This window comes from Puma concolor, chromosome B3 (assembly GCF_028749965.1).
Source record: "Puma concolor isolate L17-30 chromosome B3, mPumCon1.1.hap2, whole genome shotgun sequence".
Taxonomy (NCBI): domain Eukaryota; kingdom Metazoa; phylum Chordata; class Mammalia; order Carnivora; family Felidae; genus Puma; species Puma concolor.
The window spans coordinates 109,124,389-109,138,298 of record NC_141672.1 but is presented as its reverse complement, the minus strand read 5'-3'; the positions used below and the strand labels follow the sequence as shown (position 1 = coordinate 109,138,298).

Here is a 13,910-nt window from a genome sequence, read left to right as displayed (position 1 = left end):
TGACAGGTAACTGATTATATACCCTCATGTTGGGAGTGTGGTTAGGGACAGCGTAAGTCTCTAAGAAATTTTGGAGGCAAGGATTCCAGGACCTTGAGGGGCTAGCTGTTGTTAGGAAAATGGCATTTATTACCGTTTAGTAAAAACGGTATTTATCTCTCTGTTATGAGACCCTTCAGATGTATATCAGGGGACCACAAGCTTGGAATATGATTCCCAGCATATACCTTGGGGGAGTTGAGATAAAGGAAGTTTCCAAAGGTAAGGGAATTTTTCATTTGCCTTAGTTTCCCACATCACCATGGCAAGCACTTAAACCCCTTTCCACCTTGGGCAGGGCAAGTAGGTGGTGGTGGTGCTAGTTTGTATTTTGCCCTCAGCTGTGTTATGTTCCCTCATCATTAATCATGTGGCATGGTCTTTCCTTCCCCTCCAGTGGTTTTCCATTGTTAAGATATGAGATCCTAGAATGCTAAAATCTGTCCTCCTCCCAGGACTGCCAGCTCCCTTCAGGCCTTCTGTGTTCCATCTGAGAAGGAGAACAAAGGAAAAAGGAAATGTAGATAAAATTAAATTTCCTTACAACTTGCAGCCCTTTGACATACTTGAGACACGAAGATTATGACATTCCTCCAGGAACTCTCAACTGTCTTAATACTTTACTAGAGGCAAAAAGCAACCTTAGCTTAACAATAACCAGACCTGCAGGACACTGCAAGTCCTCGTTAACATATGAAAGTCCTTTTGGAGGGGCACCTGGCTGGTTCAGTTGGTTGAGCCTCCGACGTCAGCTCAGGCCACGATCTTGCATTGGGCTCACTGCTGTCACTCCTGAAGGACTGTCTCTATCCCACCCTCCAACTTAAAAGTATATAACCAATTGCTCTTCACAATTCCAGTATAGATCTTTCAGCCCACGGTCCTGTCCCATGCTTTAATGAAACCACCTTTTTTGCACTGAAAACATCTCAAGAATTCAAGATCGAACTCAAGATCGTTCGCTCTGGGACGCCAACATCACATCACATCCATAACTGGCATTCTTTCAGCTCCCTGGCTTGACCTTCTGGGGAGTTTTTGCAAATGCTGTTCCTGATGGGGTTTTGGAGTCATGGTGGGGTCTGAAGCCCACAGCCAAGAAAGAATTCTTGAGATGTCTTTGATACAAAAAGGTGATTTTTTTAAAGCACGGGGACAGGACCCATGCGCAGAAAGAGCTGCCTGGACCGTGAGGCAAGAGTGGTTATATACTTGGGAGTTGGTGGAGGTAAAGTCAATGGGAAGTTTCCAAAGTCATATGCTAAAGGCTCACAGGATTCTGGAGGCTTAACTATTGTCAAGCTAAGGTTGTTTTCCTCTCTAACAAAAAACATTAATCAGACAGTTGGGAGTTCCTGGAGAAATGTTACACTCTGCCTGCCTCAAGTATTTGTCAATGGGATGCAGGTTATAAAGGAAATTTAATTTTATCTACCATTTCCTTCTGCCTTTATTTCCCAAGTCACGATAAAGGCTCAAATCCTAGGACAACCTCCCTAACTTCTTTGACTAAGTCAAACCTCTTTTAAGTTCTTCTTACCCAGTGTTTTCCTCTTTGGTTGTACTTCCGTTTACTGCTGCACCTTTGCATTTGTTTGCACGATTACTTGATTAACGTGTTTTTGTTACTAGGCAGGTAGTTCTACGAGGAGAAGACCTATAGCTGTTAAATTGTTCGCAAAACAGCTAGCTCGGCAAGACCAACGCTTACTCATATTTAGGAATTGACGAACTGAAGGAATGCCAACCTACTGGCGAGGCTCTCTGGGCCGGAAGCGTTCTATAGGCGTCGCGCGCGTAGTACGTCACTTCCCCCCACCCCCTCTACAGGAACCACTCAAATTCCTGTCACTTCTCTGACTCCCTTCGTCGTGGACATGGCTCTGCCGCCCTTTTTCGCCCCAGGTCGCCCAGGCCCGCCGCCCCCGCAGCCGCCGCCTCCCGCTCCCTTCGGCTGTCCGCCACCGCCGCTGCCCTCCCCGGCTTTCCCGCCGCCTCTTCCCCAGCGGCCCGGCCCCTTTCCGGGGGCCTCCGCCCCCTTCCTCCAGCCCCCGCTGGCTCTGCAGCCCCGGGCCCCCGGGGAAGCCTCTCGCGGCGGTGGCGGCGGCGGCGTCTACTACCCGGTGCCGCCACCGCCGCTGCCTCCGCCGCCGCCCCAGTGCCGGCCCTTCCCGGGGACTGACGCTGGTGAGCGGCCACGGCCGCCGCCGCCAGGCCCGGGGCCGCCGTGGAGCCCCCGTTGGCCTGAGGCGCCGCCGCCGTCCGACGTACTCGGGGACGCGGCCTTGCAGCGCCTGCGCGACCGGCAGTGGCTAGAGGCGGTGTTCGGAACCCCGCGGCGGGCGGGCTGCCCACTCCCTCCACGCGCGCCCGCCGGGCCCAGCCTGGGCGAAGTGCGCGCGCGGTTGCGCGGGGCTCTGCGCCTGGTGCGACGGCTGCGCGACCTGGGCCAGGCCCTGCGCGAGGCCGAGGCTGACGGCGCGGCCTGGGTACTGTTGCATGCCCAGGCTGCGCCGTTGCGCGCCGAACTGGCCGAGAGACTACAGCTGCTGACCCAGGCCGCCTATGTGGGTGAGGCACGGCGGAGGCTGGAGAGGGTCCGGCGCCGCCGGCTTCGGCTTCGCGAGAGGGCTCGGGAACGCGAGGCCGAGCGGGAGGCGGAGGCCGCGCGAGCAGCGGAGCGCGAGCAGGAGATTGACCTCTGGAGGGTCAAGTGCGTGCAGGAGGTGGAGGAGAAGAAGCGGGTAAGAGCGGCAGATGTGCGGAGGCTGGGGGTAGTTCAAGTCTGGAACCTGAAGGGCCGTGAGGTTTTGCGCTGTCGTTTCCTACAGCTAAGCCTTTTTCCTCAGCCGTAAATTAAAAGATAGCCAGCATTTCCGACATCGTATCCCTATACTGATTGCCTGTTAATGTTGTATAATACAAAACACAAATGCTCCAGGTGCACCGCGAGTTGTGTAAACACAAAGTATAGGATTACACAATGGCGTTACAGGGATGACGGACGCCCTGCCTCCTATTACAACGTTCTGTCCGCTTACTAACATTCAAGGCAAACAAGAATCTGTGTCCTTGCTTCTTGTACTGGTCTGGCTGATTTTAAGAATACAAAATCTAGAACACGTGGGGCCTTGACGCAAGGAACATATACTCTAGTTGACTGATGGGGCTATAGTGATGACTTCTGCAGGATCCCTTTGTTTAGGAGTTTTAAACCAGGTATTTCCAACCCCCGCCCTTCCCCCTCCCCCCCCCCCCCAGTTAAACAATGGTGTTTTTGAGCACTTGCCAAATACTAGATGCTGCTCTAAATTCCTTGCATATACCAGATCTTTAATCCTTGTAACAACCCTGAAAGGTAAGCCATTTTACAGATTAGGAAATTGAGGCCTAGAGAAGTTAACTTGCCAACAATCACACAACTGGTTCCTAGCTGTTTTGCTCCTGATTTGAGTCCAGATTGGCTGATTCCAAAGCCTCTTGATCTTAAGCTCTTAAGTAGGGGCCAGAGTGAAACTGGAAATTGGTCAGATAGTTGTTTAAGGCATTCTCATTACTTCTGAGTGCCTGTAGGTGCTTCCCCTGTCCCTTCACTCTACAACTAGTTAGTATTTTCTCCTTCTCATACTCCTTGTGTCTGTTACTGCCTAGATTCTGATATAACTCCTTCCAGAAATGTAGTGATGGCAAACTTTGTCTTCACACCTCCAGGAATATCAGTACTTTTAAGGAGAATACTTGGAGGCAGCACTGTAATCTAAGGAGTTTGTATCAGTTTCACAGACATTTAATAAGAACCCATTATGTGCCAGACCCACTGCTGGGTGCTGGTGATAGGGACGATTAGGATATAGTGCTTGTCCTTGAGGGGCTTAGAGCCTCATGGGGACCATGTCTATACAGCATGGTATGTGTTAGGGTTTCAACTGTAAGTGCTATTGGAACCCAGAGAAGGAATATCCAGTCTGTTGGGAAACAGGGTAAGGGAAGGCTTTGTGGATGAGGGGACCTCTGACCTGAGTCTTGAAGGAAATGTCAAAGCCAAGTGAAAGCAACAGGTGCAGTTCCAGGCAGAGAGTGGTACAAGCAGAAGAAGGAAACTGTATGATGTCTGTATGATGTGGTGGTATTGGTGGAATTACAGGCACTTACTTGATACACGGGTTGAGAGCTTTAGGCAAAAGGATCTTTCTTACCACCCACAATGAGGGGGTTGGAGACAGGGTCCTGTGAGTGGTGGTTTAAAGAACCAGAGTTATTTCGTCTACTTGTGAACCAACTTAAGAGTAGGATAGGGTCTTATGAAATCTTGCCGTTTGCAACTACATAGATGGAACTGGAGGGTATTATGCTAAGTGAAATTAGAGAAAGACAAAAATCATATGACTTCACTCATATGAGGACTTTAAGAGATAAAACAGATGACCATAAGGGAAGGGAAACAAAAATAATATAAAAACAGGGAGGGGGACAAAACAGAAGAGACTCATAAATATGGAGAACAAACAGAGGGTTGCTGGAGGGGTTGAGGGAGGGGGGATGGGCTAAATGGGTAAGGGGTACTAAGGAATCTACTTCTGAAATCATTGTTGCACTATATGCTAACTAATTTGGATGTAAATTAAAAAAAAAAACAAAATTAAAATAAATAAAGATGGTAATGGTGTATATTTCAAACAAAACAAAACAAAACAAAAACAAGTAGGATGGGGTGTTCCGTGTTGGAAAGGCTGTCATGTCACAAGATCCTTGGCACTTTAGAACACTGGAGTGCAAGCTATGTGTGTTGTGGGTCACTGACAGAATTGTAGAGTCCTGGGCCTTTCCAACCCCATTCCTTATCTTCCATTCTAATCTAAGTCTTTGGGTCCAGGAATCTGCACTTCTAACAAGAGAGCCCCAACTTAAAGCAAGTTGGATGCAGATGTTCCTTGGACTGCACTTGGAGAAATTCTGAGGAAAAAACAAAGATGAGCTCCCACATGGAAGCTGCAGAGAAGATTAACCCCTTGGCTGGACCAGTGTGGAGAGCAGTTGTGTATAGCCCAGGAAATTGGGATGTAGATCCTATAGAAATTCTTATCCCTGAGACTGCCTAATCCTCTGAAATCTCACTGCTGGGCAGCTGTTCTCTGCTTTGAGGTTGTTTCTAATACTAGGTTTCATAGACTCTCTTTCTTTTCCAGGAGCAGGAACTTAAAGCTGCTGCTGATGGTGTCTTATCTGAAGTGAGGAAAAAACAAGCAGACACCAAAAGAATGGTGGACATTCTTCGGGCCTTGGAGAAATTGAGGAAACTCAGGAAAGAGGCAGCAGCAAGGAAGGGTAACCATGGCTTTGCATTTCTACTTGGATTTATTCATCTCATGCCCCACTCCTTCCCTTTCTTTATCCTAGTGCCCTCCCTCCCCCAAATTTTTGAAGGAAAATGTTTGATAATTATTTTCACCCAGTAAGGTAACAAAGTTTGTCAGTAGTACCCCAGAATCTTTGAAGCAGGAAGCCTCAGAAATTGTTCATATCTTGATTGACAGGGTTGAAAAGAGAGGCAGGTGTGGGAACCCACTGCACTGCCTTTCCCTTGATTCATCATCCCCTCCTCCCCCACCCCCAGGCATTCCTGGCCACTTTTCTGAGTGAGGTTGGCATGGCTAGTCACCTTTGCCCATGTGCCAAGGCAGAAGCTGTCCTATATTTACTGTTTACTTTACTTTGCTTTAGAAGGTGTTGAAAACTTGGCATGCTCCTTTGGATATATTTCAAACCTGAAACATTGATATTTTTACAGTTATGAATGGTTGGATAGGGCAAGGAGCACCTTGCAGAGTGTACATGAATGTTTTCAGTTTACATGGCTGTCACTTTTGGATCAGAAAATCTCATTGGTTTCCTCTTGCCTCTAGAGGGAGCACTGGTTTTCTAGAAGTTCCCTAGTTGTGCTTTGAACATTTGCCTATCTTGATCTTTGCTTTTGCCAGTCTATTTGTGTGGAGGGCCTTTAGTCCCATCTTTGCCATTTTAAGTTCTCACTGTTCTTCAAAACTAAATACAGATGCAGCATCCTCCATCCTTACCAGAAATGGGCTGAGGTGACCTGCTCCTTCTCACTTGTACCTGGTTTGGACCACATACTGCCTTATTTAGTAGGCTATAGGCCGTTAATATTCACCAAGGATATTTGAGAGTACACAAATTAGCAAGTACCATGGTAGCAAATTATTTCCCCTGTGTGGCTTAAAATATAAATGAAAACTGTGAGTCAGACCCTTCGTAATTAAGTTTCATTGGGTTGTGATCATTATGTATTCAGCCAAGCTCATTTACTAGCTAAGTGATAAGTTTCTGCATGCCAGCCTTTAGAGCGGTTGATTCAGATTCAGGCCTCAGATGACCCCCATAGCACATTCATGAGTCAAAGGGGAGTTTGCATCTACTGTGTCTAGCCTTACCTCTTTTTTACGAGAATGAAAACCTGAGGGCTATTATTTAATATTCCCCTACCCTGTGTCCTCTGTGAGGTAAGTGGTCAGTAAACTTTTGCCAAGTGAATTTACTAGCATAATTTCTCACTCTTAGTCTTCCTCACTTTCATCCAAAAGAAGGAGGAAATTTTGGAGGAATTGTGATCTATAAAAATAAGCAGCCTCTGTGGAGTTAATGGGCTTGGGCGTAAAATGATTTGGTAACAAGCAGCTAGTTGCGTTATATACTTAATACTTCTCTCTCAAGGTGCATATACCTCCAACTAAGTACTGAGAGAATGAGGTTGGATATGTAAGTAAGCAGGGCCACATTGCAAAGTGTCTTATGGGCCAGACTAGACTTCTCACCTATGCTTAAAGGTGAGAGGAACCATGAAAGGTTTTAAGCAGAAAGTGAAATGACAACAATGATTGGTGGGCAGAGCAGAGAAAGGTTTGCAGCATCTAGGAAGGAGGGAGGAAAGGAGAGAGACTAAGAAGGCTGTTATAGTCTGGGCACAGATAATATGGGAGTGTGAACTATGGGTCATTAAGAAATGAATAAAGGAGCGAGGGAGAATACACGTGTATAAATAAACAACTTGGGAAACTCAGCAGTAGTAGGAGGAATATACTTGGTGTTGACAAGTTCAGTTTGGGACCTGTTGAGTTTGAGGTGCCTGTTCATCAGCATGTAGCCACAAGTAGGAATAACCTTAAAAGAGTTGTGTGGCCTGAGATGAGGCCAAAAAGACAAAATCCTAGGGAATGTAAAAATCAAGATGGATAAACAGGTGGCCACAAGAGAGGTCAGAGAGATAGGAGAAAAAGGTAGGTCCTCTGCCTCCTTCTGGAAAGTCGCAAATGCTCAGAAAGATTGTGTAATCTCAGGCAGGTTACTTAAACTTCTCTTTGCCTTGATTTCCTCATCTGTAAGAAGGACGTTTCTAAAGATTAAGAGACATCCATGGGAGGGGTGCCTGAGTGGCTCAGTAGGTTAAGCATCCCACTTCCGGTCAGGTCGTGATCTCACAGTTTGTGAGTTTGAGCCCCGCATCGGGCTCCGTGCTGACAGCTTAGAGCCTGGAGCCTGCTTCCGATTCTGTGTCTCCCTCTATCTCTGCTCCTCCCCTGCTCATGCTCTGTCTCTCTGTCTCTCTCCTTCAAAAATAAATAAAAACGTTAAAAAAAAAAAAAAAAGAAAAGAAACATCCATGGGAATTAGTACCCAATAGATGATCAGTGACTTATGCTAGGTGCATTTTTTCAGTGAAATGGTATGGGTTGAAGCCAGACTAGACTACATTAAAGAGGGAATAAGAGATTAAGAAAAGCAAACAGTGAATTCAACTTATTAAAAGTTTGCCTGTGGTGCTCACCTGGTTCAGTTGGTTGAGCATCCTACTCTTGATTTTGGCTCAGGTCATGATTCCAGGGTTATTGGATCAAGCTCCGAGTCAGGCTCTGTGTTGATGTGGAGCCTGCTTAAGATATTCATTCTCTCTCCCTCTCTCTCCCCTCTCTCTCCCTCTCTCCCCCCCCCCCCCACGCCCCGTCCCTCTACCCTGCTTGCATTCTCTTTTAAAAAAAAAAATGGGAGTGGGGCACCTGGGTGGCACAGTTGGTTGAGCATCCCACTTCAGCTCAGATCGTGATCTCACAGCTTGTGAGTTCAAGCCCCGCGTCAGGCTCTGTGCTGACAGCTTGGAGCCTGGATCCTGCTTCAGATCTGTGTCTCCCTCTCTCTCTGCCCCTAACCCACTCGCATTATGTCTCTCTCAAAAGTAAATAAACATTAAAATAAAGTTTAAAAAAAGAAAAAAAGGTTTGCCTCTGAAGAAAGGAGTGAGCAGTTGCCTGGTTGGCTCAGTCAGTTAAGCATCTGACTTGAGCTTTAGGTCATGATCTCATGGTTAGTGAGCCCGAGCCCCACCATGGGTGAGCCCTGCTTCTCTCTCTCTCTCTCTCTCTCTCTCTCTCTCTCTCTCTCTCTCTCTCTCTCTCTTCCTCTCTCTCTGCCCCTCATGGGATTCTTTCTCTCTCTCGCTCCGCCCTTGCTCATTTGCACTTTCAAAAAAAAATGAAGAAAGGAGTGAGCAAGATCAATATATGTGGAGTGGTAGTGTGGAGGGGCGGGGTGGTACCCTTAGGGTTGTGGGGAAAATTTGAACATGTATAATTGCGGAATGAGTAGAGGGAGAGGGTCAGAGAGACACAGGAAGGATAGTTGATGGCTCAAAGTCCTGTAGAAGGTAGGAAGACTCCAGTCCCAGGTGGAGGTATTAAGTGTAGAAGGATCTGTCTCCACTGGAATGAAAATGAAGGAGGGGGCGCCTGGGTGGCTCAGTCGGTTAAGCATCCGACTTCACCTCAGGTCATGGTCTCGTGGTTTGTGAGTTCGAGCCCTGCATCGGGCTCTGTGCTGACAGCTTAGAGCCTGGAGCCTGTTTCAGATTCTGTGTCTCTCCATCTGTCCTCCCCTCCCATGCTCATGCTCTGTTTCTCTGTCTCTCAATAATAAATAAACGTTAAAAAAAAAAGAAAGAAAGAAAGAAAGAAAGAAAATGAAGGAGACAAGGAGAGGTAGTAATGCAGATGAGTGAAATCGGGGGCCGAAAGTTAAGAGATGTCCTGCCTGCTAGCCTGTGTTCTCTAAGATAGGCTGGATGGTTTGCTGAGAGGCAGTAGAAGAGAAAGGCTTTAGGAGAGCAGTGAAGGTTTGAAATAACTGCTGTGAAGAATGAGTGGGAGCCAACTAGAAACCCATGGGAGTTTGGGTGTAGGCAGGTGCTGTGGGCCCAGCTGATGTAGTTCTGTACTGGCACTAGGCCACAATATCAGTACTTGCAGGAGTATTCTGCAGCTGGCAGGTGAGCACAGAGCACAGGGTTGTTAGGGTTTTGCTTTATGGGTGACCACAAGTTTTGATGAAGACCAGTAGAAAAGCGAGTAGATTTGGATACGTTCATTTGGAACTTTTAGTGAGGCTGACAAGAGTCTCTGGGGAGAAGGAGAAAAGACTACTGGGAAGGTAGAAAGTCCTAGTTTGGGAAGAAAAGAATTGTGCTTAAGACAGAGGTAGCAGGGTTTTTTGATCATTCCAAGGCTCAAAGACTGGACAAAGCCCTAAGGTGTGGGTGGCTGAAGGGGAAAAAAGGAGAAGGTACTGGTATGTAGGAACTGCAGGAACTGGATGAGTGAGTGGTGGAGGTGGAAGGAACTAACTAGACTGTGTCAGTACATGGGGCCAAGAGGAAGACTGGGTGAGGATTGCCATTTCTGAGGGAGTAAGTCATGGTGATCAGAAGTGATCAGTGAAAGGGTGAGGGATGTGTGGGTTCGTGGTTCAGGCCTAGCAGCCTGAGATGGGAACAGGCCACTGCTCCTCATGGGATCTGGAGGCACTTTGGGGCTGATGCAGTGTCTGTAATTTCACCATACTGGCAGATTTTAGTACCGTCTGGCCCTTTACAGAAAAATTTGCCAGTTCCTGGTTTAGGTAAAGAAATTAAACAAAATCATGAAATTATTATGAAACAACGTAGTGACAGCTTGAACTTCTCCATGCGTAAGAATTTTGTGTGTATTTGGAAAATATTTGGCAACTTAGTAAAAGCTGGATTTGAGTTGTAGAGTTTCCTTAGTTGGGAATGAGTGCCAGCCATGAGAAAATGATCTGGAGAAATGTTAGCCATGGAAGTGAGGCTAGGAGAGCTAATTCCATAACCACTTAGTTGCAGTGGTTGAAGGAGAAAAGAAGCAGACCTCCAAAGGCCTTGATCAACTCTTTTAGGAAGCAGTTTATTACCACATTTAGGCAGTCTTGAAAGTACTCATGAACATTTCTTCTCTTGAGAATTTATCATATAGAAATAATCGATAGAAGGAAAAAAGTAACGTGCCCAGGAGTATTGATTGTAACAGTATATGCTAACAGGACATTTGGAACAGCCTAAGTGTCCAGAAGTAGGGAGCTTGTTAAGTAAATTATGGTACATTGAATTGATGAAACAGGATAGAGCCATTAAACAAATAATTATAAAGATTGGAAAAGAATGTAGAGAATTGACCTGGAGCTGTAGAAGTTACACATACTATGTTGAACTATGTGAAGTTGATAATGTATGGACAAAAATGACTGCAGAATCAATGGGGGAAATAAAAATGGTTTATTATGTTAGTGGGATTTGATTTTTTTTCTTCCTGGTATCCGGTATTGTTAAAATGCTCCCATAATAAATACATTTGCAAGGACTAACAGGATGGACTGCACCCATGTCACTCTAGGATGAATCACCTAGCAGCTCCAGCAGCTTTTATGTCACACAGCCATGTGGCTAGTGAGTGCACAACTGCAGTCTACTCAAGTATTCATTAAATTTTAAGGTATTTTCCTTAAAAAATAAATATAAATATAAAAAATATTTTTCCTTATGGAATTTTATGAAAAATTTCACACATGCACAAAAATAGAACACCTAAATAAAATACCCATAATCAACTATGATGCCCCTGTCACACATAATGAAATTAGTAATAATTCTTTGGTATCACCTAATAACTAGTTTATAATCAAATTTTCACAGTTGTGGCTCTAGCTGTGTTGGCCATCCTTTTAGCTGACTTCACAGTTAAATCAGGGCGACTAACCATCCCAGGTTTCCCAGGACGCTGGGCTCTCAGTACTAAAACTGGGCAAACTGAAATATTTGGTCATCCTACACTAAGCAGCAGACTATGAGGTTAGTAGGTTGGTTACATGTATTTCTTCCTCACTATCCAAGTGTCTTCTCCTAGAACTTCAGATTCAGTCAGAAGGTAAATTGTTTATTACTTGGTCTGGGAGCCTGTGCTGTGAGAATATCACAATGAAGAAGTATAAGAGTTTCTCTCTTTAGTGAGCTCTCTGTCCAACCAAAGGATCAAAACCATTAGAAATAAAATCAAAGATTAAGTGGTATGATCCAAAGAGAGGACTTAGAGAAAGTCAGGGTGAGGTCAGATTAATTGGAGACTCAAGATCAAATTGAGCCTTGAAGATTGGTTAGAATTTATAAACTAAGCAAATTCATAACGTAAGTAGGACTTTGTGTCTGCTCAGTAGAACACATGTTGGGGATAAAAAGTTGTATCTAAAATGCTGTTTGGATCTCTTCCTAGGGGTCTGTCCTCCAGCCTCAGCAGATGAGACTTTTGAGCATCATCTTCAGCGACTAAGAAAACTCATTAAAAAACGCTCTGAATTATACGAAGCTGAAGAGAGAGCCCTCAGAGTTATGTTGGAAGGAGAACAAGAAGAAGAGAGGAAAAGAGAATTTGAAAAGAAACAGAGGAAAGAAAAAGAGAAAATTTTACTTCAGAAGCGTGAAATTGAGTCCAAGTTATTTGGGGATCCGCGTAAGTTCTTTTGTAACCAGTGGAGAAAAGGAAGATGCTAGATTGGCAGCTCTTTCCCTAATGGATGATCTCAACCTAAACTAAGGTGGTAGGCAGCAAATGAAACCTTTGAGACTTAAAATTCTGAACTGTGTACTGGAAATCATGGATAAAGATGAAACATATGATCGCATTGTTGTACTGTCATAGTCATAGGTTCATTCAGCTTGCCTCTAGGTATGAGACATGATGATGTGGTAATGTGCCTTTTCTTTTTCAGATGAGTTCCCACTTGCACACCTCCTGCAACCCTTCCGACAGTATTACCTCCAAGCTGAGCACTCCCTGCCAGCACTCATCCAGATAAGGTCAGAGGGGCACTCTTCATGTCGCCTTCCCCTTAGATAGCAAGAAGCACTTACAGTGTTTATTTTGTTGAGGTGTATTGCTTTTTCTTTTTTTAGGTTCCGTATGGGTTTATATGCCACATAAATCTTGTTTAGTCCTCAGTCCTTGAGAAATAAATGACTCTTTTAACAGGTGAAGAAACTGAAACTCAGGTGTGACTTGCCCTTTGTATTATCTCATGCTGTAGTTGTTACATTGACTTAAAGCATCGGCTTCCTTTTCCTAATTCTCTTCTGCTGCTAAATAGACCAAGGGAGAGAAACACTCCCTATCTACTTGCCTGTGGAGACTGATTAAGTCCCAAACTGACTTGTGAGTTCTTACAGGTTGAAGCCAAGAGAGCTAGGAACAGGGGGTCTCATCTTAACCTGCAGTTATTAATGAGCTGGGTAGAGTTTTCAACTCTTCTGGGTCTCACTTTCCTCACCTATAAAATGAAAATGGTAGACTGGAATGTGGCCTTCAAACTTTAGCAGTAGTGCTCTTCCCAAAGGTAGTCTTTTGAGAAATCCATTTGTAAAACAGTTTGAATGAATGGGTTCCGTAGGTGTAGACAGTTTAAATCTGTTATTGACTGGAAGCACTTTGTTGTTTCTAGATTCCCCAGAGCATCTGCTTGGGGCCTAGTGGTCCTCAAAGCCTGGTTTGACAATCACTGAACTAAGTGATCTATCAGGTTCCTTCCAAAGCTCTAATGATGGTTATTAGCATACCAAGTTTGTGTTCTGGGAAAAGTATATTTCTGGTTAATATATAAGTTTTAGCTTTTATTTATTTATTGAGAGCAGGGGAGGGGCAGACTGGGGTTGGGGGGGGGGCGGGGGGAGAGGTGTGCGGGGAGAGAGAATCCCTAGCAGGCTCTGCACTGTCAGTGCAGAGACAGACGTGGAGCTCTATCCCACAGACTGTGAGATCATGACCTGAGCTGATATCAAGAGTCAGACGCTTAACTGACTGAGCCACCTAGGCACCCCCAAGTTGTAGCTTTTAAATATAAGTACAGTTGATTCTCATTATTCACGGTAGTCATGTTCTATAAAAGCTGCAGTGTTGAATTAGGGAATGCCAAATTCTGTTCCTAAAGGAAATACAGGGTTTGGTTCCTGTGAGCCTCGGACCACAACATTTTCATGAACCAATCAATACATAACATTGTTTTATGTGTATTTCTTTTAAAAAACACTTTGTTTAATATATATTGTCGATTCATTAACACTGAACTCATAGTTAACAGCATTATAACTCCTGCCTCAACATAGCTTTTCTAATATACATGTACTCTCTGTAAGGCATATTCCAGCCTTCTCATTCTAGCTAGTACTGCAACAGTATACTTAGGGGCCATCTTAAATAGCAAAATAACCAATAAAAGCACAAATATGTGAAAAATGCAGTACTAAATACACTGCAAAAAGGACACTTTACAATATGAGGCTGAAAACAGTGTCACCTTATTTGACTTCAGCTGGGAATGTACCTGTCAGTGACTTAGATTTTTCATGGCTTTGCATGTTGGCAAGTGACCATGCAAGCACCACAAGTAACGATTATGAAGTTACACATAAATTTTAGTGAATAGGCAAATTTGCGATTATGGAACCTGCAAATAATGAGGATCAACTGTAT

General features: G+C 44.9%; 1 protein-coding gene across 2 annotated transcripts in view; it reads left to right on the top strand.

Annotated features, from left to right (window-relative positions):
• The first annotated feature begins 1,869 nt into the window (after positions 1-1,869).
• PDCD7 (programmed cell death 7) overlaps positions 1,870-13,910 on the top strand; it is a 16,734-nt gene continuing 4,693 nt past the window's right edge. For both annotated transcript variants that reach the window (XR_015252714.1, XM_025919921.2), the window contains exons 1-4: positions 1,870-2,783; positions 5,226-5,364; positions 11,661-11,897; positions 12,157-12,244. Coding sequence is in view for 1 of the 2 variants with exons in the window: in XM_025919921.2 (XP_025775706.1) it covers positions 1,917-2,783; positions 5,226-5,364; positions 11,661-11,897; positions 12,157-12,244 (1,331 nt within the window). In the remaining variant the exon portion in view is untranslated. The remainder of the gene's footprint in view (positions 2,784-5,225; positions 5,365-11,660; positions 11,898-12,156; positions 12,245-13,910) is intronic.